The sequence below is a fragment of the Aethalodelphis obliquidens genome, unplaced genomic scaffold, assembly GCF_003676395.1.
Source record: "Aethalodelphis obliquidens isolate GAN/ISIS:26980383/991018 unplaced genomic scaffold, ASM367639v1 scaffold50, whole genome shotgun sequence".
NCBI lineage: Eukaryota > Metazoa > Chordata > Mammalia > Artiodactyla > Delphinidae > Aethalodelphis > Aethalodelphis obliquidens.
Window position 1 is genome coordinate 9,518,856 of NW_020837994.1, and position 24,510 is coordinate 9,543,365.

The window sequence follows — 24,510 nt, forward strand, 5'->3', positions numbered from 1 at the left end:
AAATACAGAACTGTAAGGGATCCTGTCATTTCACACAGGATGTACTTCTTCATCCAGGCTTCTCAGGGAATACCTACCTCATGCTTCAGCCAAGCACAAAGGCATTATGCCTACCTTAAACCCCTAAACTCAGGCTTCAGAACTATAGAGATGCTCACCCCCACCCCCCTCCCCAAATCTTGAGAAAATCCTACAACTTCTTTTACAAGTGTGAGCTACATATATGTTCAGTTTCACGGAGAACAGGGAAGGTTAAAAACTCTTAATAAAAGGGCTACACGGGGCTTCCCTGGTGGCGCAGTGGTTGAGAATCCGCCTGCCAACACTGGGGACACGGGTTCGAGCCCCGGTCCGCGAAGATCCCACATGCCGCAAAGCAACTAAGCCCGTGTGCCACAGCTACTGAGCCTGCGCTCTAGAGCCCGCGAGCCACAAATACTGAGCCCACGTGCCACAACTACTGAAGCCCGCGCACCTAGAGCCCATGCTCCACAACAAGAGAAGCCACCGAAATGAGACGCCCGCGCACCACAACAAAGAGTAGCCCCCGCTCGCCATCACTAGAGAGAGCCCGCATGCAGCAACGAAGACTCAACACAGCCAAAAATAAAATAATTAATTATTTTTAAAAAATAAAAAAATTTAAAAAGGTCTACAAAATCAACTCTGAGCTGAACATGAGACAACAGGCTGGTAATTTAGGTTGAATAAATACTAGATATTATCTAATAAGATATTGGAAGTTTGAATTTAGGGGCTGCTTTGGGACAAAGGATGACTGTCACCTTGAAGTAGGTGCCAGAGTTGGGATTAAATAATTTGAATTTGGCGGGAGGCCAAAGGAGTTTTCATTAGGGTAGCCTCTGGAAGCAGAAGGCGTTGGAGTCACTGCTGTGGCCAATCACAGAAGAGAGTGTAGAGCCAGAACTGATAATAAATCATTGGTAATGGGAGGACAGAATTTAAACAGACTGGGGACCTGGGGCCACCATCTGTAAAGTGTAAGCCAAAGTTCAGACAAGTCCTAGGCATTAGGGGTCCGAAATTTCAGGTGAGCTCTGGTGCCTGGGAACCACGAAGCCAGTCCTCGCCACCCGCTCCGCCACCCCAAACCCCTTCCCCCTTACCTTCTGTTGGATGTAGTGAATCGAGTACTTCATGGCAACAGCGGGACGGGATCTGAAGCTGGTTGACAAGTGCAGGCTGCTGAGGGCCCTCAGGGCCGGCGGTACGGGTGTGGCGGCCCCAGGAGTCAGGAAAGCCAGGAGCAGGAGCAGGAGGGAGCGACGCCCCATGGCTCAGGCTGGCTGCTGCAGAGAGGGTAAAAGGGAGACTGGCAGATGCGCGCAGCCCGAGCCGGGCCCGCCCGCAGCTCCGCCCGCGGCAGACAAGCTCCTCCTCCCCGGGGGAAACCCAAAGCCACACCCCGCCCCTCAGCAACTCCGCACAAACCCGGGTCGCCCAAGCCATACAGACCCCGTCCCCGTCCCAGAAGGTGCCACCAGATTTTACTTCTCTCTTGTACCATCCCCTCTTTAGAGTCCACCTTTATTCCGGTCGCACTCTAATTCCATTGCCACAGCCTTGTCCTCCACAAATTCCATATAATAGTAATAATATCGATAATACTATAGCCAACTAAAAATTGGTACTTGCCATCAGCCTCTACAAGGATTAAGTCACTAGCCACTGCAGCCTTGACCTTCAACACACCCTAAAAGGAGTTCAGGGTGATCAGGAATGAGGCACTCTGTGCTCTGGGAAAAACTGGCAGGTCAGGCCTTTCAGATATAGTTTCAGGAGGTTTTATGAGCCCAAATTCTTGCATCTTCTCATATCTAGAAAAGCACTAAGATCATCAATGGTGACATCTGCTCCTTGTGACTAGCAGCTAGCCTCTGCCAAAATGTGTGCTTGACTGTGCATACCCCCTTTCACTAAAATCATATGTAACACTGACCTTCCCCCCTACCTCTTTGGAGCAGCTCCACAGAGCTATCTGAGATGCTGTCTCTCGGGCTCTAGTCCTCATTTTGTCCCCAATAAAAGTTAACTCACAACTCTCACTGTGTGCTTTTTCTTTTTTTCCCAGTGGGCAGTACCATGACAATATATTGATGGTTCACTACAGCACTAGGCTTAGTGGCACACCATCTCATCTAACTCAACCATCCCACCTATTTTGTGGGTCCTGTATGATTGTTATTCCCATTTATAGCTGAGGAAACTGAGGAAACTCGAGAGGTGCTGGTACTTGCACTAGGTCACTCAGGAGGCGGTGGAGCACTGGCTTCGCAGACCGCTGAGTGTGGCTCCTTTGCACCCCACCTCCATGATGTCAGCCTAACCACCTCCTATGGTACTCTGTTGGTGGGTCACCCCAAACCTCCGTGTAGCCCACACAGGCCATCCCTCACCGACAACGGAGGTCGCCCGGGAATCCCACTAGATACAGGGCCCTTCTTCCACGTTACGCCTCCTTTCTTCTTCCGGCAACCCGCAACCGCTTCAAGCCCCGCCTTCCCCTCCCCCCGCCCCCCGGCAGTGCCATCCCTAGCCGGCAGAGGCCCCTTTTGTCTTCGCGGCTCCCCCAGCACCCACGTCCGCTTCTCCTTCCAGTCAGCCCGCTGAACCCCGGTCCAAGGGGCGCTCCCGCCCACCCCCACCCCTTCCTGGGGTCCCTACGCCCAGCTGGCTCAACGCTACCCGAAAACCAACTTTACAGACTGTACTAGTGCTCCCCCAGTCGGTAAAGAACCTTCGTCAAACCCTGTCTGACAAAAACGGTCATCCGCAAAAGCTCACAGGCTGTTGTGCTAAATCTCCACCATCGGCGACTCCTTCTTCTGATTGGCTCTGAGGAAGGACGGCTATAGCGTCACTTCCGGCGGAAGGAAGCGCGGGAGATTCGATTGGAGGGCGCTCGTTTTCCGCTGAGTCTTGTGGATCTGCGTCACTGTGCTTCGCCCGGGCAAGGATCCCCGTCCTGTGCCTCAGGTGAGGAGCTGGGAGAGGAGGTTCTCGGGGAGCAAGGGCCGGAGACTCCTAACGAGACCCTTAACGTCGTTCTGAGTGAGACTCAGTGCATTCTATGTTGTTTTTTCAGGAGTCAGTCTCTTCTAGAAAAGGGCGGTTATGAGCGTAAAAGAGTAAGAAGGTCAATTATTTTAATTTGAGACGGTGCTGCTGCAGTCACTCAGCTAGCTTTTGTATGTGCCATCAGGTGGACACGGGTGAGCGTCTGGAACCGGACATACAGGGAGGAAAAGGTGCTACTTGCGACTTTTGAGGTGCTCGGAGATAAGTAGGCAGCTGGCTTTTCCAAACTGCTTTGACGACCCAGAGGGAAAGAGCTTAACTGAGCAGTGTGCTCAAACCAGAAACTTGAAAGTTTACTTTTTAAAAAAAAAAATTTTATTCAAGTATAGTTGATTTACAATGTTGTGTTGATTTCTTCTGTACAGCACAGTGACTCAGTTATACACATATATTCTTTTTCATATTCTTTTCCATTATGGATTATCACAAGATATTGAATATCGTTCCCTGTGCTGTACAGTAGGACCTTGTTGTTTATCCATTCTATATATAATAGTTTGCCTCTGCTAATCCCAAACTCGCAATCCTTTTCTCCCCTATTCCCCCTCCCCCTTGGGAAACTTGAAAGTTTTCTAGGTGCCTTTCTTATCTCTCACATCCAGCCAGTCATACCAGCCTCTTGAATATCTCAGATCCATACACTTCTCGCCACTTTTACTGTCATTACTTTGGTTCAGCACGACTACTACGTAACTATGCCAGTAGCCTCCCGGCTGGTTCTTTTTCTTTCAATCCTGTTACATTTCAATCCAGACACCACATTGGAGGCTGATAAAGCACAAATCTGATCTGGCATGCCCCATTAAAAACCTTTCCTTCAGCCCCTCCTATTTGCCCTCAGGTTTGAGTTTAACATGGTTCACAGGGCCCTTCTTGTCTTTCTGAGTTCCTCAAATGCACCATTATCCCTCACCTCCAGACCTCTTCTAAATCCCATCACCAACACAGCTAATTCTTACTCATTCCTTGGGTCTCCGTTTATGAAGCCTTCTAAGTTAAGAAGCCTTTCCTAACCCTGCAAGATTGGGTCACAAAGCACCCAGTAGTTAGTTACTCATGCTACAGATAGTTTTTAAATGCCTCCCTTCTCTGTTCCAAGAACTGCTAGGTACTAGGATTACAATGGTGACCAAGATGTGAGATTCCTGTTCTTTCTTTTTTTTTTTAATTTTATTTTTATTTTTGGTTGCATTGGGTGTTCGTTGCTGCACGCAGACTTTCTCCAGTTGTGGGCAGTGGGGGCTACTCTTCATTGCAGTGCACGGGCTTATTGCGGTGGCTTCTCTTGTTGTGGAGCACAGGCTCTAGGTGCGCGGGCTCAGTAGTTGTGGCGCACAGGCTTAGTTGCTCCGCAGCATGTGGGATCTTCCCAGACCAGGGATCGAACCCATGTCCCCTGCATTGGCAGGCGGATTCTTAACCACTATGCCACCAGGGCAGTCCTAGATTCCTGTTCTAATGGAACTTAAACCTTTTATGGGTGGACTTAAGAAGAGTAAAGTGGAATTTGTTTGATTTGGGTTGGTCTGAGAAGGCCTCTCTGAGGAGTTGACAGTTAAATTGAGACCTAAAAGACAGCCATGCAACAGAAGAAAGGAAGAACATTCCAGAGTGAATAGGTTATGCCAAGACCTTAAAGCAGGAAAGAGCTTGGCATCTTAGTGTTCAAGAACCTAAAAAAAGACCAGTGTGGCTGGATCATGTTCAGAAAGAACAGTTTTATGAGATGAGTCTGGAGAAATGTTCAGGGACCAGATCACACAGTTAGGATTCTAATACAGCAGCATAAGCAGGAGATGATGGTGGTTTGGATTAAGCTGGTGGTAGAATAATATTAGGGGAAGAGTGAATGATGGTTCTTATTTATTTATTTATTTATTTATGCTGCGTTGGGTCTTCCTTGCTATGCGTGGGCTTTCTCTAGTTGCGGCGAGCAGGGGCTACTCTTTGTTGCGGTGCGCGGGCTTCTCATTGCAGTGGCTTCTCTTGTTGAGCATGGACCCAAGAACATGCGGGCCTCAGTAGTTGTGGCACGTGGGCTCAGCAGTTGCGGCACACGGGCTCTAGAGTGCAGGCTCAGTAGTTGTGGCGCACGGGCTTAGTTGCTCCGCGGCATGTGGGATCTTCCCGGGCCAGGGCTTGAACCCGTGTCCCCTGCATTGGCAGGCGGATTCCTAACCACTGTGCCACCAGGGAAGTCCCAGAATGATGGTTTTTAGATGCGGAAATAGACTGAAGGGTGTCAAAAAAGACTGATGAATGTGATGTGGGACTTGAGGGAAAGAAAGGAATGAAAGATGACTTGACTCCTGGGTATCTGGCTTGAATTACTAGTTGGAGAGTACTGCCATTTACTGAGATGGAGAAAGTTACTATTAAAGAGGTTTGAAAGGAAACTAACAATTCAGATTTTTTTTTTTTTAGCCTATTAAGCCCTGAGATGACTATGAGATATCCAAATACATTTGGCTGTCAGATAAGCAGTTGAGATATGGAAGTCTGGAACTTACACATATTGTGTACCTTTGTGTCACTTTGTTGGTAGTTGTACATTGTCTGTCTTAGCCAATAGATTATAAATTCTTTGAACAGAGAACCTGTTTTTTCTATCTGTAACCCTGTTCCCTTCCCCATCCCTAGAATAGTACTTTACCTATCATAAATGCAGTGGACAAACTGTGCATTATACTCACTAAGCTTTTCCTGGCTAATGTTTTAAAAATATTTTTCACCAGTATTTCTCCAAATAAAAGAGGTTTTGTCTGGTTTTTGCTTATTTAATTTTCTTATCTCCTGCCTGCCTCTCCCCTTTCCAGATTTTTCATGTTAACGTCAGAAAATCATTTCTCAGGGACTTGTTATGACTGCGTTTAGAAAATTAGACAAAGTATGTACCCTTTGAGGAGACCATTAGTTAGTCTTAATAAAGCAACTCAGAATACCCACCCTTTCCATAGCTGAGGACTCTGTCCTGTAAAATGTGAAACGGGAAATCTGAGAGCAGCAAAGTGACAAAGATTTTCTTGCAAAGCAAGAACAGTTTGGGAAGGAATGAAGAAAGGGAGAAGAGTTAGTCATATCTCCTTTTCTGTATGCCATTAGAAGTGGAGAGTAGTTTTTTAAAGGAGTGATTTCATCCTTTGGTCACAGCCTTGAAACAAATACAAATAGTTTGTGTGAAGCTTGAGCAAACAATGTAATGGACTAGAAAGACTGGTGAGCTACTCATCAGAAGGCATGAATTCCAGACCTGATGCTACCTGCTTCTTGACCTTTAATTAGTTACTTAATTTCTCTGAGTGGATCAGATAATCGTATAAGAGAGAGAACTGTAAAGCATTCAGAAGAATTTATGAGCCCAACCAGGTTATAAACTTCATTAAAATAGAATCCACATCTTACACTTCTCTTCACCACCCTCCCCATAGGCTAATTCACATTAAATACTTAATTAAATTTTTTCTCCGTGATCTAACACTTAAGAAGAATTATTCTAGTAGACCAATTATTTTGGATTTTCTAATCTAGTCCAAAGGAGGAAAAAACTGTATCAGTGTGTGTGCATATATGAGCATGATTTTTTTATAGGCTATTAAGTTACCTTCTAAAAACTTGGTAATGAGGGAATTAAGCTGAAAAGCCTTAATAGTAGTTTTCACGTGTAGGCAACGTAAGCCTTATTTGGAAACTTGTGAGACGTGCAAATTCTCAGGCCCTCATCCCAGACTTAATGAAATCAGACTCTGACATTGGGGCCCATAAATCTGTGGTTTAGCAGTCCCTCCAGGTCATTTTGATGCACACTAAAGTTTGAGAACCCAAAGCATCTCTAGTGTGAAAAGGGTGCATCACCTGTGTTAGCATGAGTCCATTAAATATTTGCTTCACCTAATGCCCCTTCTTCAAGTAACTTTGTTTATAATTTAGCTTAATATGTTTTTTTTTAACATCTAGTTTTATCCAAAAGAAGATATGGGCTTAAGATGAGTTCCTTCCTTGTGACAGTAATTTTTTGTGATAAATTAGTAAAGCATCTTGGATTATAGTTCATCTCCCATGGCTAGAAACAGAGAAAGCAAGTAGTCCAGAGTATTCCATGTTAAATTAAAAATGCACTGTAATATGTCCACCTGGACCCAGCATATTTTCATAAGCATAAGTCTATCAGAGTCTTCAGTCCTGGACATTGACTTGAGCAATCTCTGGCCGTCAAAACAAAAGCCAACTGAGGTCCTAATTAATTCCCTAACATTTATACTTTTCTCCCTCTCTCTCCATCTCATTCTCCTGTTTCTACTTCTATATGTGAGAGATTAAGAGGACCCAAGGTTTTTATTATATTTATTGATTTTTCTAATTTAAAAAGTAATATGTTTATGAAATATTTAAAATATTTAAATAAGAAATATTTAGAAAATATTTAAAATGGAAATAAAAATCACCTTTAATCTGACAACTCTGAGAGAAAGTACTTTTTAAAAGAAGGTTATCTGTGTGCCTAACTATTCTCTTTCTCCCCATCCCCGCCAAGCTAAGACTAGATCAGTCCCCTTGTTGTATTTTCTCATGGTATTCTGTACTTTTTCTTTATAGAATTTTCCACAATTTCAGTTTTTTGGTGTGATTATTGGTCACTATAAGTCTAGTGACCAGGTAGGGACCTTGTATATTTTGTCCATCTCTTATATTATTCCCATCACCTGGTATTTATCAGCTGTACAATAAATGATTGATACATAAGTAAATATATTGGACTTATTAAATTGGAATATGGTTTGCTGACCGTGATGGAACTGAAAGTAATGTAATGCAATATCACCATCCTTCCCAATAAAATCAAGAAGAAAGATAAATTGCAATAGATACCACATATGGAATTGTTCCTAAGTCTGTGATCATGTTTTCCTAACTTTAATATTCGCTCATTCCTGATGCTTCATTCAGTTATCCATCAAACATTAATTCAACATACTTTAAGTCAGGCAGTAGAGAGAGAGGCAAAACAAACTAGATGACAAGAATCATAAGGAAATACTATGAAAATAACAAAAGGAATAACTAATAGTGACTGTCTAAAAGGATCTTATTGCATTTTTTTCACCAGCCAATGAATGGAAAATCTTTTAGCCATTTGCTGGAATTTACCAAGTGAAACGCAAATAGTAAAAAATACTTCAATGACCTTTTTCATTTCAGTTCTCAAATTTATTTATTTCTCCACTAGAGGGCAGTAAACCCTTAAATAATGACAATTTAACCTTCCTTCCTTTAAGAATAACAGCAGTTAGTGCTTGCACAATTAATTTAGAAATTAATTCGCAAATATTTCTGCTTATATATGTTTTTCATTTATAGGTGACATGATAGACCAGGTCTCCATCTTCATGAAACTTTAAGATTAATGGGGGTAGAACCAACAAAAACAAGTAAGCATGTATCATCTGATATATAATTTTCATGATTGCATATATCACGAGCACGATTAGTACCATGAAGGAGTAAACTGTGTGATATCATAGAAACTAAGAGGAAGGAAGTATTTACCTGAGATGAAATGGGGCTCTCTAAGGGGTAACATTAAAGATTGAAGGATGAGAATGAGCCAGCTATTTGAAGTACTGAGGGAAGAGCATTTTAGACAAAGAGAAAGGTAAGCACAGAAGCCTAAGAAAGATTATTTGGTGTGTTTGAGGAGCAGAAAGAAAGCTAGCATGGCTTGAAGTGCAGTGATTAAGGGGGTGAGTGGTACAAGGTGAGGTCAAGGAGGTGGGGCTAGATGAGCTAGGGCCTGACAGGTATTGTGAGGAATTGAGGCTTCATTCTAAACTGCAAGATTTTAATCAGGTAAAAGACGACATTTTCAGGAGGGAGTTTTGCCCTGTTTTATCTCTCCTAGCTCATAGGCAGGTGTACCACCTTGTTACACCCTACCCCAAACTGGATTTTAGAGGAAGTGTAGAGGGAGGATGCCTTTGCTGACATACATTCCATCATTTGTTGCATTGGTAAAAGGAACTTGAGGTAAGTAGCACTAAAAATAGCAGTGTTCTCTGGCCTTTTCTTTCTGCCTTTTCCTTGTATCCTGTATCACCTCCTCTACCTTGTCCTTAGAGATTGCCATGTAGCCTAAAGTGACAGCCAAATCTAGGAAGACATATCTGCTTTTGGTAGAACCTTATTAGTCATGTATACCTAAGGGTTCAAAAACAAGGATAACAACAAGAATTAAGCAGAGTTAGATTTTTTTTTCTATGCCCGCTTTAATAACATAGATCGGTGATTTATGTAAATCCATTTATCTATAATCTTTGTACGTTTCCATCTTACTGCCTTAGGTGGCAAGATTTTATTTTCACAGGAATATTTTGATTGGTAGACAGGATTAGAAACATTTTAAGATACCCATTCCATAATCACATTTCTAAATTCGTGATCATCCTCAGGAGGAGCTATACCTAAAAGATTCTTTTATGATTTTGAAACTGATGACTTACACTTTGTCAAAATTTGCTGATGCCAGTCTCAGAAAGTTTCACCCATTTGCAGAAATTGAAAGCTTTTGCCGTGTGTTTACAAATGAAAATTTATTGGTATAGCTTTATTTTGAACATGTACAGAGATTTTTATTTCAGAGCATTTATATTATGCTATAAATAAGCTAATCAATTTTAAAAATTTTGATAAACCAACATTTGAGTTTTTAAAAGGAAAGTATAAAAGAGGCGAACTGCTATTTTATTGTTTTACTTCTCTGACGTGTTTTATACAAGGCTCATAAAGCACTTTGAACTCTCATTTGACCATGCAACATTTTTATTTTTCTATCTGTACACTCTAAATTGTCTTTTTTTCCCTCTTCAAGCTGTGTAGAAATGTACATACTGAAATCTAATGAAGTGATTTTTTTTCCAGCTGAAAAGAACTATTTCCCACCAATTTCGTTTCTTTTAAACATTCCTGTAAGTTCATTTAAGTTCCTTTCTATTAATAGTGGAAACAAGTTCTATATAGCTCTTCTTATAAAGATGTTGAAAGAAATTAAATGATACCTTTCTTGAATTACTGGGGTGGAGCATTTATTCAAAAACAGAATATTTGCTTGAACTACTCTGTTTTAAATCTTATTTTCTTAATTAAACAGAAAAAGAAAATTAGTTTTCCAATACACTAACATTTACTACAAAAAAAAACATCTATTGACTTTGCAGTGAAGTTTAAGTGATTTTCCTAAGAAATGAATTACACACATGCAATTAAAGATTTGCCATTCATCCCATGGTTATTTTGTTTTGCAGACCACAGTGAGGACACATGAATAGAAGAAGAAAATTTCTTCTTGCCTCAGTTCTTGCTCTCCAGAATTCTAGTTTTATATATCCTTCATGTCAAAAGTGCTTCTCTCGAATACTCCTGGTCTCCAAAAGGTAAAAATAAAGCCTGAAAGTGTGAGAAAGAAAATGCAAGTGTACACTGTAGATTTCCTATGGCTCAAAGGCAAGTAAGGATTAAATTTGTATCAGGACGTAAGATTCTCTTAGATTGGTTCTTCTGTAAATCCTGGAATAGAATTGGCTGGTAATCCTCTATTACTAGAGGGATGTTTCACATTATCTCCAAGTCTTTACTAAGTACCTGCTTCAGAGAAGAAAACTAATTTCTCAGAGAGGAAATCACGAGCCTGATGCAAAAACTTAATACACTTCTGGGATATCCCTGGAAATAGTGTAGGGGTTTTTTGTTTGTTCATTGTTTGCTTATTTTTGCATAATCTCCAGATTATTTTTTAATAAATGAATAAACTCCCTGAGAACAGGGACTTTGTTATTGTAACCTTTGTATCCTTCAGCACCTAGAACTGTGCTTGGCACATAATACTTTATTATGGTGCCCAGATTCAGGCCAACTAGACCTGAGAGCCTAGGATTCTTCTCTGATCTTTATAGAGTACAGGTGAGAGGTTAGGGTTGGAGTTCCTTAAGAATACATTCTCTCTTCCTAGGGGTGAGAATAAGAATATCTAGTAAGTACCTAGTAGTATGTAAGTAGAGTAGTAGGCCAGCAATATGCTTAACTAGTCTTTTTTGTCTAGTTAGCATTGTATGGGGAGGAATTGACAGTTCCAACCCACACCTGGACTCTTAAGTCATCCTTCCAGTAGTTTTCACTATTTCTTTATTAAGCTATTCTTTCAAGTACTCATTTGTAAATTGAGAGAAAGAACCTATTTGTGTTATTCATCATTAAATCCTCAGCATTCAGCCTATGGTTTAGTTCATAGAAAATACACAATAAATGTTAAATGAATGAATAAATGACAATGTGATAGTGTCTAGGTTGTCTTCGATCTAGACTTAGCTTCACTCTTTTCAGGTTCCTACCTATTTTCTGAAAAAACTAAAACACAGGGACTGTTTTCCTTTGATCAGGACCTATTCTTAGAAGCAGTGTGGTAAAATGGAACGATTTCAAGCTTCGGAAAACACAACAGGGTTGTAGATAGGCTCTGGCACTTGATAGTTGTATGATCTTGGGCAAGTATACTTTACCTATTGCATTATATCCTGGTGATTAAAAAGCACAGTTCTCTGGAGCCAGACTGCCTGGGTTCAACTCTCAACCCTGCCACTTAAAGCTTTGTAGCCTTGGGCAAGTCACTTAAATTATCTGGATCTCAAAATGGGGAAACTAATAATATCTGCTTCATAGGATTGTTGTGAATTAATAAATGCTTCAAACATTGTGTGATACATAATTAGTAATATATAAATGTGAAACATTTTTAAAACTGAGTTTTTTTCCCCCAAGTCATTTCTTTTAAAGATAATCTATAACAACCATTTAGGTTGAACAATACTGCCATTTTTACCTCTTTAGACTGGTAATAACAATAGATAACATTAATGAATGTTTACTATATGCTACACATGGTACTAGGAACTTTGTAAGCATTATATCTTTTAATACAACAGCCCTGTGAGGTGATGCTACTGTTAATGCCAACTTTCAAAGGAGAAAATTAAAGCTTAGAAAAGTAAAATAAATTGCCCCAAATCACAAAGCCAGATAGTTAGTGGCAGAAACATATTCAAGCCTAAACAGTCTGACTGCTATCTAGATCCATAATTACTATATTACCTCTAAATTAGCAGTGAAATTTGTATCCAGAATGATACCTCCCGCTCTCTTTCCCAGAGTTTAAGATGCCCTCAGAAAACTGAGCTCTAATTGGACCATTTAGTCACATAAAATCCACAGCACTTTGTCCTTGCCTGTGGAAATGTAGTCCACAAAAATATAGCCTCTCCTCTACAGATATTACATTAACAGTGCTACACAAAGTCTATTCCCATAATTTCCAGTGCTTATCTTTTCTACTGTTATCTCTGCTTTCCTTTTTTCTTACCTGGAGTCAGTTGTAAGCCAGCACAGGAAACAGAAATTCCTCACTGCTGCAGCACAGCAAGTTTATGACAGAGGAATTCCACACTGTAGCCTTTGCAGAAGATTTTAGAGACAGTGAAGAACAAAAAGACTGCTCCCTAAAAGTTTTTCATTGAACCCCAAATCCTTAGTGACAACCACCATAATACGTTTTGTGTTTTATGGGATTAACTTTTTTCTCTTGTTAACCTCCAAGATTAGAGCAGTGGTGGTTTTCAAATTACTGTTCTGCAGAGCCTTAGGTTTCTATGCTTCTAGAAGGAGATAGGATTAGAGAAGTAATAGTGGATTGTGCTGACTAGTAGGTAGGGCTTTAGGGCCCCCACTTTAGTTTCAACAACAGCTCCATTCTCAGCCTTGAATTAGGGTTCCAAATTAGATTTCTTTTCAAAAAAGATTCCATGACATAAAGATACAGATAAAGAAATAAAAATGTAAAAACTATATGTACAGTTGACCCTTGAACAACACGGGGCGCCAACCCTCTACACAGTATAACTTATAGTTGGCCCTCCATATGTGCAGTTCCTCCATTTATGCAGGTCCTCCATACCTGTGGTTCCTCCATATGCACAGTTCCACATCCAAGAATTCAACCAACCACAGAATATATAGTACTATATAGGATTTACTCTTGAAAAGATCCATGTATAAGTGAACCTGTTGCAGTTCAGACCTGTGTTGTTCAAGGGTCAGCTGTATAAAAGTTAGTTTGGTCCTTCATTATCATATTCATATATATGTGAATATGTATATATATATATATATGTACACATTTGTATATGTGAATATGGTAATCTCATATGAAGGAACAAACATATATATATATATATATATATATATATGATTTTATATATGTATGGGGGAGGTGTATGTACTCCCAAAAATTATGAGCAAGAAAGGGGACTCATTTGTCCATATAAGCAATCTGGCCAGCCCAAACACGTAAATTGCCCTTCTGATTCACTTAAAGGAACCCATTATCCCTTTGGTCTAGAAATCTGTCTCTGCACTAAGAACTTTCTTTTCCTGTTATTTTTTAATATTTTTCATTACCTTTACCTGTGAAATATGTAAAATATTGTGTGTTATGGTTATGTGTGCAGTTTTCTGGGAGAGAAGAGAGTCCATTGCTTTCATCACATTTTCAAAGAGTTACTAATCTCATCAATTTTTCTACTTTGGGGCTAAATATAAGTACACTAACCTAGAAAAATAAATGAATGAAAGAATGTTTTAACTGGTATCAAACAAAAAAGGTAGCAAATATAAGTATTATTTTAGATAGATCCTTTCAGAGGCTTCTTGGGGTCAAAACTTTTCATAATAATTCTAAGGCATAATTTGCCTTTTCACTCTCATTCTTGTAAAAGTGCATAGTGGAATTTTCCAGAGGCTCCATGACATGTGATATCACAGCAGAGTGAGCAGAGAAGGAGGTATGAGAATCCAGCTGTCAAGAGAGACATTAAATAGGTTTGCAAAATATAAAGCAATGCCACTCTCTTCTCACTGATTTATTTTGGAACACAGTTATTTTTTGTAAAAATATGTTCTTTTTGTTAACTATGCAATGGATCTATTTTTTAAGGTATTAATAAGTATTTTTTAGAATTCTCACTTTCATTTAACTTCTCATTTTCAATTGGAAATATAGATAGATATTACCCACATAAGCAAAAGCTCTTTGGTATTCTCAATAATTTTTAGGAGTATAAAGGATCCCTGAGACCAAATATGTTTGAAAACTGCTATTCCATAACAAATGACATTTTGGAAATAGGGGTGCCTCTAGAAGTTAAATCAGAGGACTGTGATTTCAATGTGTTGTCTCTACCCTTGCTTCTCAAAATGTGGTCTGAGGAACAGCTGCATCAGCATCACCTGGGAGCTTGTTAGAAATGCAGAATCTTGGGCCTTGTCCCAGACTTAGTGAATCAGTATCTTCATTTTAAGAAGATCCCTAGGTGATTGGTATACATACTGAAGTTTGAAAAGCTGTGATCTGTATTACTCCATACTAACATTTATTTCAATTCAGACTTATTCCCAAAAGGATTAAAGGAAACTACATAAATATCTTCATTTTATATATAACATAAAAGTATAAATAATTTAGCGTATATATGCATTAATGCTAATAATGCATTAATACTAGTCTTTCTTAGGCTATCATTGATACTCTGTATTTGTAAGGTAGTTCATTATTAACCATACTGTTCTTATAGTTAAACAAGAAAGAACTCCAGGCAAGGAATCCAAAGCCTTGGATTTGGTCATAAAAATCACTAACTTTGTCACATTGGGCAAAAATTCACCCCAATTTCCCAGTTTGTGAATGGGAGTAAATGACTTGTTTATGTATCAGAAGGAAATAATGTATGTTGAAAACATTTGTAAACTGTAAAACACTGATGCACATTAATTGTAAGATTTGCTAAGAATTTTACATTAGATCTGAATGCGTTATTAGTACATAATTTTTAAAGAAGTTCTAATATATATTTAAAACACTTAATTCATTTCACTAGAGCTTGGTACTAATGAGGTTTTATGCCCCAGTAAGTCGATTACCTTCACTTCCTTCTATGGCCAGACTACAACACAAACTCCAGCCAATTTGGTTAAGATTATATGAATGGATTGGCACAGATCCATCATCAGTGTGGAAAAAAAAATTAATAATTAGCGCAGATGTAATGATGATGAATCAGTAACTTCTTTTTTTAATTTATTTATTGTTTTTATTTATTTATTTTTTTGTCTGCGTTGGGTCTTCATTGCTGCGCGCGGGCTTTCTCTAGTTGCAGCGAGCGGGGGCTACACAGGCTACTCACTGCGGTGGCTTCTCGTTGCGGAGCACAGACTCTAGGCGCATGGGCTTCAGTAGTTGTGGCATGCGGGCTCAGTGGTTGTGGTTTGCAGGCTCTAGAGTGCAGGCTCAGCAGTCCTGGCGCACGGGCTTAGTTTCTCCACGGGCTTAGTTTCTCCGCAGCATGTGGGATCTTGCCGGACCAGGGCTCGAACCCGTGTCCCGTGCATTGGCAGGCGGATTCTTAACCACTGTACCACCAGGGAAGCCCCAGTAACTTCTTATATGAAGGATTAACCTTTGTTCAAGAGTCACCTTGTGAGCCATGGAATTCAGGCTCCCCCTAGTGGCTGTCTGGGAGCAATCAAATTTATACAACTGTCTCTAACATTTTCTATGCACATTTTTAAGCCAGATCATTAGCGACATGAAGAAAAAACAGTTCTAGGATTAACCATTACCATAAGATGTTTTAAGGGGTAAATTTGTTAAATTAAGAATGTGAAAAATGGATAGCAGAGTTCTAAGATATTGTAAACAACTAGAAAAGAGGGGAAGCATAAGTAGAAGTGACGGTAACCATCACAATACTTAATATAATTATGAGGGAGAAGCAGACTAAACACATTAATTTGACAAGATCTGTACTAGATTCTTTCTTTACTTTCTTTTCTTATACTTTGTCTCATTTTATCCTTCTTCAACCCTGGATTTCACAGATGAGGAAATCTAAATTTAAGGGATTTAGTATCTATCCTAAGACCAGACTGCTAGTACATAACAGTAGTGTTATACTTGACACACAGTAGTTTTTTTTTTTTATAAATTTATTTATTTTTATTTTTGGCTGTGTTGGGTCTTCATTGCTGTGCGTGGGCTTTTCTAGTTGTGGCGAGCGAGGGCTACTCTTCATTGCAGTGCACGGGCTTCTCATTGCGGTGGCTTCTCTTGTTGCAGAGCACAGCCTCTAGGCCTGCGGGCTTCAGTAGCTGTGGCTCGCGGGCTCTAGAGCACAGGCTCAGTAGTTGTGGCACACGGGCTTATTTGCTCCGCGGTAGAGGGATCTTCCCAGACCAGGTCTCGAACCCGTGTCCCCTGCATTGGCAGGCAGATTCTCAACCACCGTGCCACCAGGGAAGCCCATACACAGTAATTTTTGATAAGAAAGGATTTGGCCAAAAAAAAAAAAAAAAAGTGTTTGATAGAATTCAAACTTGAAAAAAAGAAAACCAACTAATGTCTAAACATGACCTAGGCCATCTTCACTATTAAACATGAACCACCACCACCACCCCCCAAAAAAAAGAATGCCTTTGGCCATAATTGCCTTACAAACAAGTTAAACAAGATGTTTTGTACCTATTTTTTGTAATCTAATAAATTCTCAGCATATTTCAATGAACTAAATTAAAGAAAGTAAAGTTATTCTTATAATAGTGAGAAAAATATGACTAGGTACTTTGTGTATAAATATTTGTTAAATGTTTTGAGATTATTCATTGTCCTTTTAACAGAAGATAGACTCAGGTCTTCTGTTGGTGTGGTGCTTGCTTCATTATATCTAGTTTGCCCCCACCCCCAACCTCAGACTATAATATGCCTCATTTGTTAATGATGACTTAGCTACCCAGTAACAACCAACCAGCCACCCTCCCTCCCCACACCCCTCTCTCTCCCCACATACACACACACAGTTTTCCTTCAATTTCTATCAATTTGGTGCTACTTAATTTAAATCAGTAAAGTAACTGTTATGAATAGAGAAAATTCAAAAGAGGTTGATCTGAAATCGTTTAAGAAGGATGTAACTTGTACATTTTGTACATAAAATATTATTTTTAATCTTTACTTTTCCAGATTTGTTTTACATCATATTAAAAAAAAGTAAGTGAACGTCTCTATGCTTTTTTTCCTCCACTTTTCCAGGTCTAATTGTCCAAAATGTGGCTCTACTGGTGAAGCTGAAAATGCCAGTTACAGATATAAGCTTGCCTTAAAAGTTGCAGAATCAAACAAATTATTTGGTATTACTGTATTTGGAAGCTGCTTAGATGCATTTTTTGGTCTTACAGCCACTGGTTTGCACAGGTAAGAATATTTAAAGCATTCTTTTTCCTAGCTACTACTTTAGAACATCAATAGAATTTGAAGACGTGGGTTTTTTTTGGTTTTTTTGTTTTATTTATTTTTGGCTGTGTGGGGTCTTTGTTGCTGCTTGTGGACTTTCTCTAGTTGTGGTGAGTGGGGGCTACTCTTCGTGGCAGCATGCGGGCTTCTCACTGTGGTGGCTTCTCTCTTGTTACGGAGCACAGGCTCTAGGCGCACGGGATTCAGTAGTTGTGGCGCACGGGATTCAGTAGTTGTGGCGCGCAGGCTTCAGTAGTTGTGGCTCACGGGCTCTAGAGCGCAGGCTAAATAGTTGTGGCGCACGGGCTTAGTTGCTCCGCGGTAGAGGGATCTTCCCGGACCAGGTCTCGAACCCGTGTCGCCTGCATTGGCAGGCGGATTCTTAACCACTGCGCTACCAGGGAAGCCCCCAAAGATATGTGTTTTTAAGGTAATATGCATTTAGTAAAAACAGATGATCACTCGACCTCAGATCATCAGTTCATTTAAAAGATAATCAAGTGAGAAATAGAAAGATGTTTATTTACTGAATACCTATTGTGATGATGTTAAACCATGCTCCAACCAAACTGTAATTAGACTATTAAATTACAAAACTCTAATCCAAGTTAGAGAAATATATAATAAGAAAGTAGGGCTTCCCTGGTGGCGCAGTGGTTGGGAGTCCGCATGCCGATGCGGGGGGCGCGGGTTCGTGCCCCGGTCTGGAAGGATCCCACGTGCCGCGGAGCGGCTGGGCCTGTGTGTCCGGAGCCTGTGCTCCACGACGGGAGAGGCCACAGTGGTGAGAGGCCCTCATACCGCAAAAAAGAAAAAAGAAAAAAAGAAAGTAAAATTGTTTCAAACTGAAGGATTTTTCAAATCAAGTGGCTAAGGTCTCTTGAGGTGGAAGAAGCTATTTGAAGGAATATTTGCATATCAGAAATTGAATTTTGTCATTTATTTCATTTGCATTGCAAGTTCATCTGCATAGTTTGACCTGTTAAGATGTTCTGAGAATGTAAGGAGATATGTAAGCAACTGAAACTTTTTCTCCCGTTCAATCTTCTGCCCTCCTCCCCTAATACTTAATAGAGGAAATCTCTGTTCATCTCCTTATAGTTGAGAGCAAAGTGATTTGAAGAAAGGGAGGGCCAAGGGACCACAGCCAGGATTGCCAGCGATGAGGAAAGACTTCCCCCTCTGCTTTGAGGAGAAGGGTTAAAGATCCCAGCACTACTCCCACTGACACTTTTAGAATAATTGCTGGGCCTGATTACTAGGCAGGCATCTACTTTATTCACATTTGATCAGTTGTTTTTGTCTTTCTAGGCTATAAGAACCTAGAGGGAACAAGATGCGTAGCTCTTAAAGTCACTTTTTTTTCCCCCCTATATGTAACTCAAAAGTTTCATGCTGTATTTTCAAACTAATTGTGTCTTCTTTGTGGAAAGTTAAAATTTCAAAGCTTATCTCTTCCCATTTTTTATTTTCTTTCCAATCAAGGTACATTCAAGATCGTAATGAAATTCCAGAAACACTGGACAGTGATGCAGCTCAGACCCTATTAACTAAAGCAGTTGAAACTTGCTTTGTTGGACAAAGCTTTATTTTTGGAGTGACGGTAATTGAGACTAGCTTTCTTTTTATTATTATGCTAACATTTCCATTGTAATGAAATGATTTTAATTTTCTAAATAGTTTTTAGGAGTCATAAGTGTGAGAGCCTGTGGAAGCACTTTAAGCGTTGTAAAAATAGGCTATAGGTGATCTGTTAAAATACCATGTATGACAACTTCCTCTTTCAAAAGTTAGAAGAGCCCCATTCAAATGCATTCAGAACTTTAAAAATCTAAATTTATTATAAATTCACAAGTGCTAGATATTTTGTTTTGATATTTGGTATTTACTATACCCTCTAAATTCAGTTCAGGTTCTGTAGTAAAACTTTCGTCAACTCTAGCTTTTTAATCTTATCTATAAAGGGAGAAAGAGGGAACTAACCTTGAAGGCAAAGTAACTGAGTGTTGATAACTGTAAGAATAGGTTAGGAAGGATCATCTTAAATAATTATAAAAGTGACTATAGAAAAAGTCCAGAGAATGTGCTGACTGAAGGAGTAATCGTTTTCTGTCTCTTGTATGCTAAAGGGAACAAATCAGTATTTTGCCTACACTGCAGTCAGTGTTTTAAAAAGCGGAATACAGCACTTCACAGCTGAACAGTGAGAAAACCCAAAGGGAAGATGAAATTAGAAGCTCAGAGGTTTTCTTTCTTAAAATCTCAGACGGCTCTTTTTCTTCTTTTTTTTTTTTTAAAGTGAGAACATTCCTTTAAACACTGAAAGCTTATGGAAGCTAATGAGAAATATAATAGTAGTTACCATTTATTGAGCAACTACTATTTGCTAAGCACTATAGTTTTTTGTGTGTTATTGCTAATACAGTAATCCTGCATTTTTATCCTTATTTTATAAATGAGAAAACTAAGGCTGCTAATAACTTGTCCAAAGTCCCAACACTAGGAAATTTTAGAACCAAAATTTAAAGACAAGTCTCTTTACTCCAAGGTTTACTTCCCCATAATTTCAATTCCTCTAGCGTTAAACCCTATAACTCTAGAGGAATTGAAATTACAGGGGTGGGGGTTATAGTTGCATCTGTTTTTAACCTTTTAAAACCCTGTTTCACATTTGAGTCAAAGGAAGAAAATATTATTCTGATTTAAATTCATTTACTTCTTTCACAGAATTTTGAAAGCCAACATCGACAAGGTTCAGGTTCCAGTAACCTCTTAGAGCAGTGCTCAGACCACAAGAGAGAAGTTAAAGCGCTAGTAGCTTGCCAGATTGTTCTACCAGACCCAGGTGTCGTAGGCTTCACTGTCATTGACTATTTCCATCGGCTTTTGCAGCTTTCTGATATCAGGAAACTTCGCTGTGGCTCCCAGGCACCTAATAGCCACCTACTTGCTTTAGAAAATTCAAATAGCGATGTCAGCAGCATATGTGGCCCTGACAGCAGTTCTTGTTGTTTTGAGTCCCATGGCAGCGATGATTTTTCAGGATTCTGGCAGCTATCACTTGAACTCACTTCCGTTGTTTCACAACTAACAGATGATGATGATTTTTCAGCTTCAGAACAAAGCAAGGCCATTGATACTCTTCACCAGAACAGAATGTGCATCTCCTCTGCAGAGGCCACTGGTTCCAATAGCTGCCATGATACCATTCAGGGTTTATGGAGCCCTGTTTCTTATATGGATCAAAATAGTGCAGCACAAAAGCTGGGTGAAGAACTTGGCTTACAAGCTGATCAGCCAAGTGCGGTTCATAGCAATCATCATGAAATTGGAGTTCCTGGTTCTAATTTATTCCCTTTGAAAGTGCAAGAGCCCCTTGAGCCAAGTAATACAAAATCCTTCCACAGTGCAGTGGAAGTTAAAAATATATATTCCCAGCGTGAGCTAACATGTCACCAGTATCATGATGTAGATACCCCCGCTAGCTTTCAGGAGAGATCTGTGTGTTGTCCACCTTCATCACTCAGACTTGAAGAGATAGCTGGGGGTTCTCAGGACTGTGACCCTGAGATCTGGGCTGACCTTCCACTCTCTGAAAGCCTAAACAAATTTCTGGCAGCTATCGAAAGTGAGATTGCTATAACCCAGACAGATGGCAGTAGCAGGAAATGTCATCTAGATAATGACGTCAGTAAATTACATGCAGACCACAGCAGGATATCCGTGACTCCACAGAGAACTACTAGATCCTTGCATGCACCACCTGTAGGCTTAAGATCACCACAAGCAACAGTCAAAGCAAACTCCAGCAAAAATAACTTCCTTTCCGACTGTGAAGCAAATCCAAGTCCTAGCATTCATAAGGAGTCACAACCAGAGAACACAGCAGAGACTATCTCTGTAAGTAGTAGTGAAAGAGGCATTTCTGAAAATCTTCTACCAAATGTTTACCTGTCAGTTCTGTTTCCATCTTCAAAAGGCTCAGGCACAACAGTTACTCTTAAGTCTACCAGAATTCCACCACATGAGGCTGAAATTTCACTTAAGCACGATACTTCAGAGACTGACCATTCTTGTCTCAATAGCAAATATTTTAATGGATGTGGAGAAAAATCACTATCCGAAAGGAGTGAAAAGTTGACAACTTTGAGTTCTAGGAGATATAATGATGTTTCCAACCTTCACAACTTAGAAAATAAACAATACTGTAGGCGGCCAAAGAACCAGGGTGACAGTTTGACAATTTGCAGGAAACTCACATATCCTTTAGAAGCTCTTTGCAGTATGCCAGATAGAAGTACGAACGCATTGAAAGAAATGTCTTATGAGCACACTGGTAATAACCTAACAGCAAACTGTTCTGCTGGTCATGAAGGTGGCTACAATGCTTCTGCTGATCTCTTTGATGATAGTCCTAAAGAAATGGACATGGCAACAGAAATGACCAAAAAGTCACAGGATATTTTGTTACAGTGGGGAAAGTCTTCGGCAGAAAGTCATCCTACAGAATCTGATTTTTCATTGAGATCATTCTCTGAAAACTCCAGCCAGTCTTCACAAAAGTTATCCTTGCAAAACACATCTGCCTCTCTGTATCTAAAAACGTGTCCCTCTCCACCTCATTTTCAGTCAGATTCAGAATATGATTTTGAAGATAGCCAAGACTTTGTTCCATGTTCACAGTCAACTCCAGTTATAGGATTCCACCAAACTAGAATTCATGGAATGACAGGAGCTTTCAAAAAATTACCTGCCTTTTATTTGGACCTTGATGCTAACTATAAAAAGACAAGGATTTCCACTGTAAATGATGCACAGCAAACCACCCCAAGCTGTCCAAAAAATATAAAGACAACCAGCCAGAAATCCAGAAGCCCTACTATATCTAGTATTACACAACCAGAGATCTCCAACAACTGTCCTGTTGCTAAGTACCTTGAAACTGATGTTGATGAATGGGTCCCTCCTACCACACAAAAAGTATTTCCTTCAGAAATGCTTGGATTCCAGGCCATGGGTCTAAGGAAATGCCCAGCTGCTTATAATTCTCCTGATCAAAAAGAGTTACCAAGAAAAAAACTGAAATATGTCAAACAAAGAACTGATAAATGCTTAATTAAGAAAAAGTTAAATTTGAAGAATATGCTTACAGCAGCAGAACAGAAATCTCCTGACTATAACAGTACAGGGTTAGGCTGGATTTTCAAGGAGTCGGTTTTGGGACTTGCTTCGCATTCAGAAGTCAAATGTTGCCTTCCATTTTCAGAAGGTTGGTCACCTTCAGTGCCTGAAACTAAAAGTGCTTGGTCTCCTGAATTGTTCTCATAAAATGTCACCTGAACCCAATTTCTGAGCTTTTAAAGGTAAGTCTGTTTGGAAACTCTTGCCTCCAGTGTCATGGAAAGCATTCTTACCATTTTGAACACTTGAAGAGAAGCAAATAGAAAAGAGGTGCTGTTGTGCCTTTTTATATGGGGGGAAGCCATTGTTCTTCCCAGTGTTTTATCCAGAATACTCTGATTTCAGATAATTTGGCACTTTATCTTATATTATTGATTGTACTTATGTAATATTGTCAGTTTTGCTTATTGAAAGTATTTGTTAAAATCACACATACATTCAGAAATAAAACCTTTGCAAACCAAAACTTAAAGTCTTTCTTAATTGTTCAGCTTAGATCAGAAAATGTCTACCATGTATTAAGCCAACTACTGTTCTGAGTTTGTGATACAAAGCTACAACGCCACTGATCTTAAAAGATTTTAGTCTACTGGGTAAGACAGAAATACAATGGATAATTTCAATACAATGCAGTAAATGCGATGATAGAAGTTTTTAACGGATATTAAATTTATGTTGCTCTGGGAGCATGGCAGAGAATCAGTTAACCCAGCAGCATCTATGGGCTGGGGATAAGAAGAAAGGTCAATAAAAACTTACAATTTAGAGGTAAATGTGAAACTGTCACTATTTTATCCAGTAATTATTTGTTGAATGCTTACTACATGCCAGGCACTATGCTAGGTGCTGGGAATTCAAAAATGAAAGTCAAGCTCTTACCTCAGAAACTCATGGTCTAGAAGAGTAAACAGGTCTCTGATAGGGAGATAAGCTCAAAGGGCTAATAAGGAGCAAAAATGAAGAATAGTTTCTAGACATTCACGTCCTTAGCAGCACCTCAGCTGCACCCTGTAAAATATTTGTGCGTCTCTGGTCAGCTCTCTTTGCCATTCCCCACAGCAACTATTCCAGATACTCACCATTCTTCGTGCCACCGACCTACCTACTCTTGCCTCGTACTTCACGGAGATCACCTGTATTCCCTTACCTTCCCACACCCATACTTACCCACTTGTCTGTATCGACTCACCCACAACTCTTCTTCCTCTAACCTCAGAAATAATGCACACCTCCTATTTAGTGCTAATCTTTCTTTTTGGGCTGTTGATCCATTATACCCATCTTTATCGTCTTGCTCTACTGGCTCTCTCCCCTTCCCCCACTTTTAATTTTGAAAACTTGCAAAAAAGTTGAAAGAATGATACAATGTTACAGCATCTATACATACGACCTAGATTCAATCATTTAACATTTTGCCTTTTGTGTATGGGTGTATTTTTTCCATTGTGTCTATAGATATATATAGTTGTTTTCTGCTGAACCTTTTTTAATTAGCTTATTTATTTTTGGCTGCATTCGGTCTTCGTTGCTGCGCACGAGCTTTCTGTGGGGGCTTCTCTCCATTGTGGTGCACGGGCTTCTCATTGTGGTGGCTTCTCTTGTTGCAGAGCATGGGCTTTAGGCACGTGGGCTTCAGTAGTTGTGGCACGTGGGCTCAGTAGTTGTGGCTCACGGGCTCTAGAGCTCAGGCTCAGTAGTTGTGGCATGTGGCTTAGTTGCTCCGCGGCATGTGGGATCTTCCTGGACCAGGGCTCAAACCCGTGACCCCTGCATTGGCAGGAAGATTCTTAACCACTGCGCCACCAGGGAAGTCCCTTTGCTGAACCTTTTTAAGGTAAGCTGCAGATATG

General features: G+C 40.0%; 2 protein-coding genes across 17 annotated transcripts in view; one reads left to right on the forward strand and one right to left on the reverse strand.

Annotated features, from left to right (window-relative positions):
• PRCP (prolylcarboxypeptidase) overlaps nt 1–2,884 on the reverse strand; it is a 73,251-nt gene extending 70,367 nt beyond the window's left edge. For 2 of the 5 annotated variants that reach the window (XM_027083528.1, XM_027083527.1), the window contains exon 1: nt 1,128–2,506. In XM_027083528.1, the coding sequence (XP_026939329.1) occupies nt 1,128–1,295 (168 nt within the window). In that variant the 5' untranslated portion in view covers nt 1,296–2,506. Of the gene's footprint in view, nt 1–1,127; nt 2,507–2,805 lie in introns of those variants that run through there. The other 3 variants (XM_027083526.1, XM_027083524.1, XM_027083525.1) reach the window with 3 other exon arrangements.
• The window catches only part of DDIAS (DNA damage induced apoptosis suppressor), a 35,538-nt gene continuing 13,661 nt past the window's right edge, over nt 2,634–24,510 (forward strand). For 3 of the 12 annotated variants that reach the window (XR_003428107.1, XM_027083523.1, XM_027083522.1), the window contains exons 1-8: nt 3,031–3,269; nt 8,455–8,525; nt 8,996–9,120; nt 10,012–10,058; nt 10,395–10,523; nt 17,279–17,440; nt 18,965–19,082; nt 20,207–22,842. Coding sequence is in view for 11 of the 12 variants with exons in the window: in XM_027083523.1 (XP_026939324.1) it covers nt 10,411–10,523; nt 17,279–17,440; nt 18,965–19,082; nt 20,207–22,807 (2,994 nt within the window). In the remaining variant the exon portion in view is untranslated. Of the gene's footprint in view, nt 2,998–3,030; nt 3,270–8,454; nt 8,526–8,995; nt 9,121–10,011; nt 10,059–10,394; nt 10,524–17,278; nt 17,441–18,964; nt 19,083–20,206; nt 23,260–24,510 lie in introns of those variants that run through there. The other 9 variants (XM_027083513.1, XM_027083512.1, XM_027083514.1 and 6 more) reach the window with 9 other exon arrangements.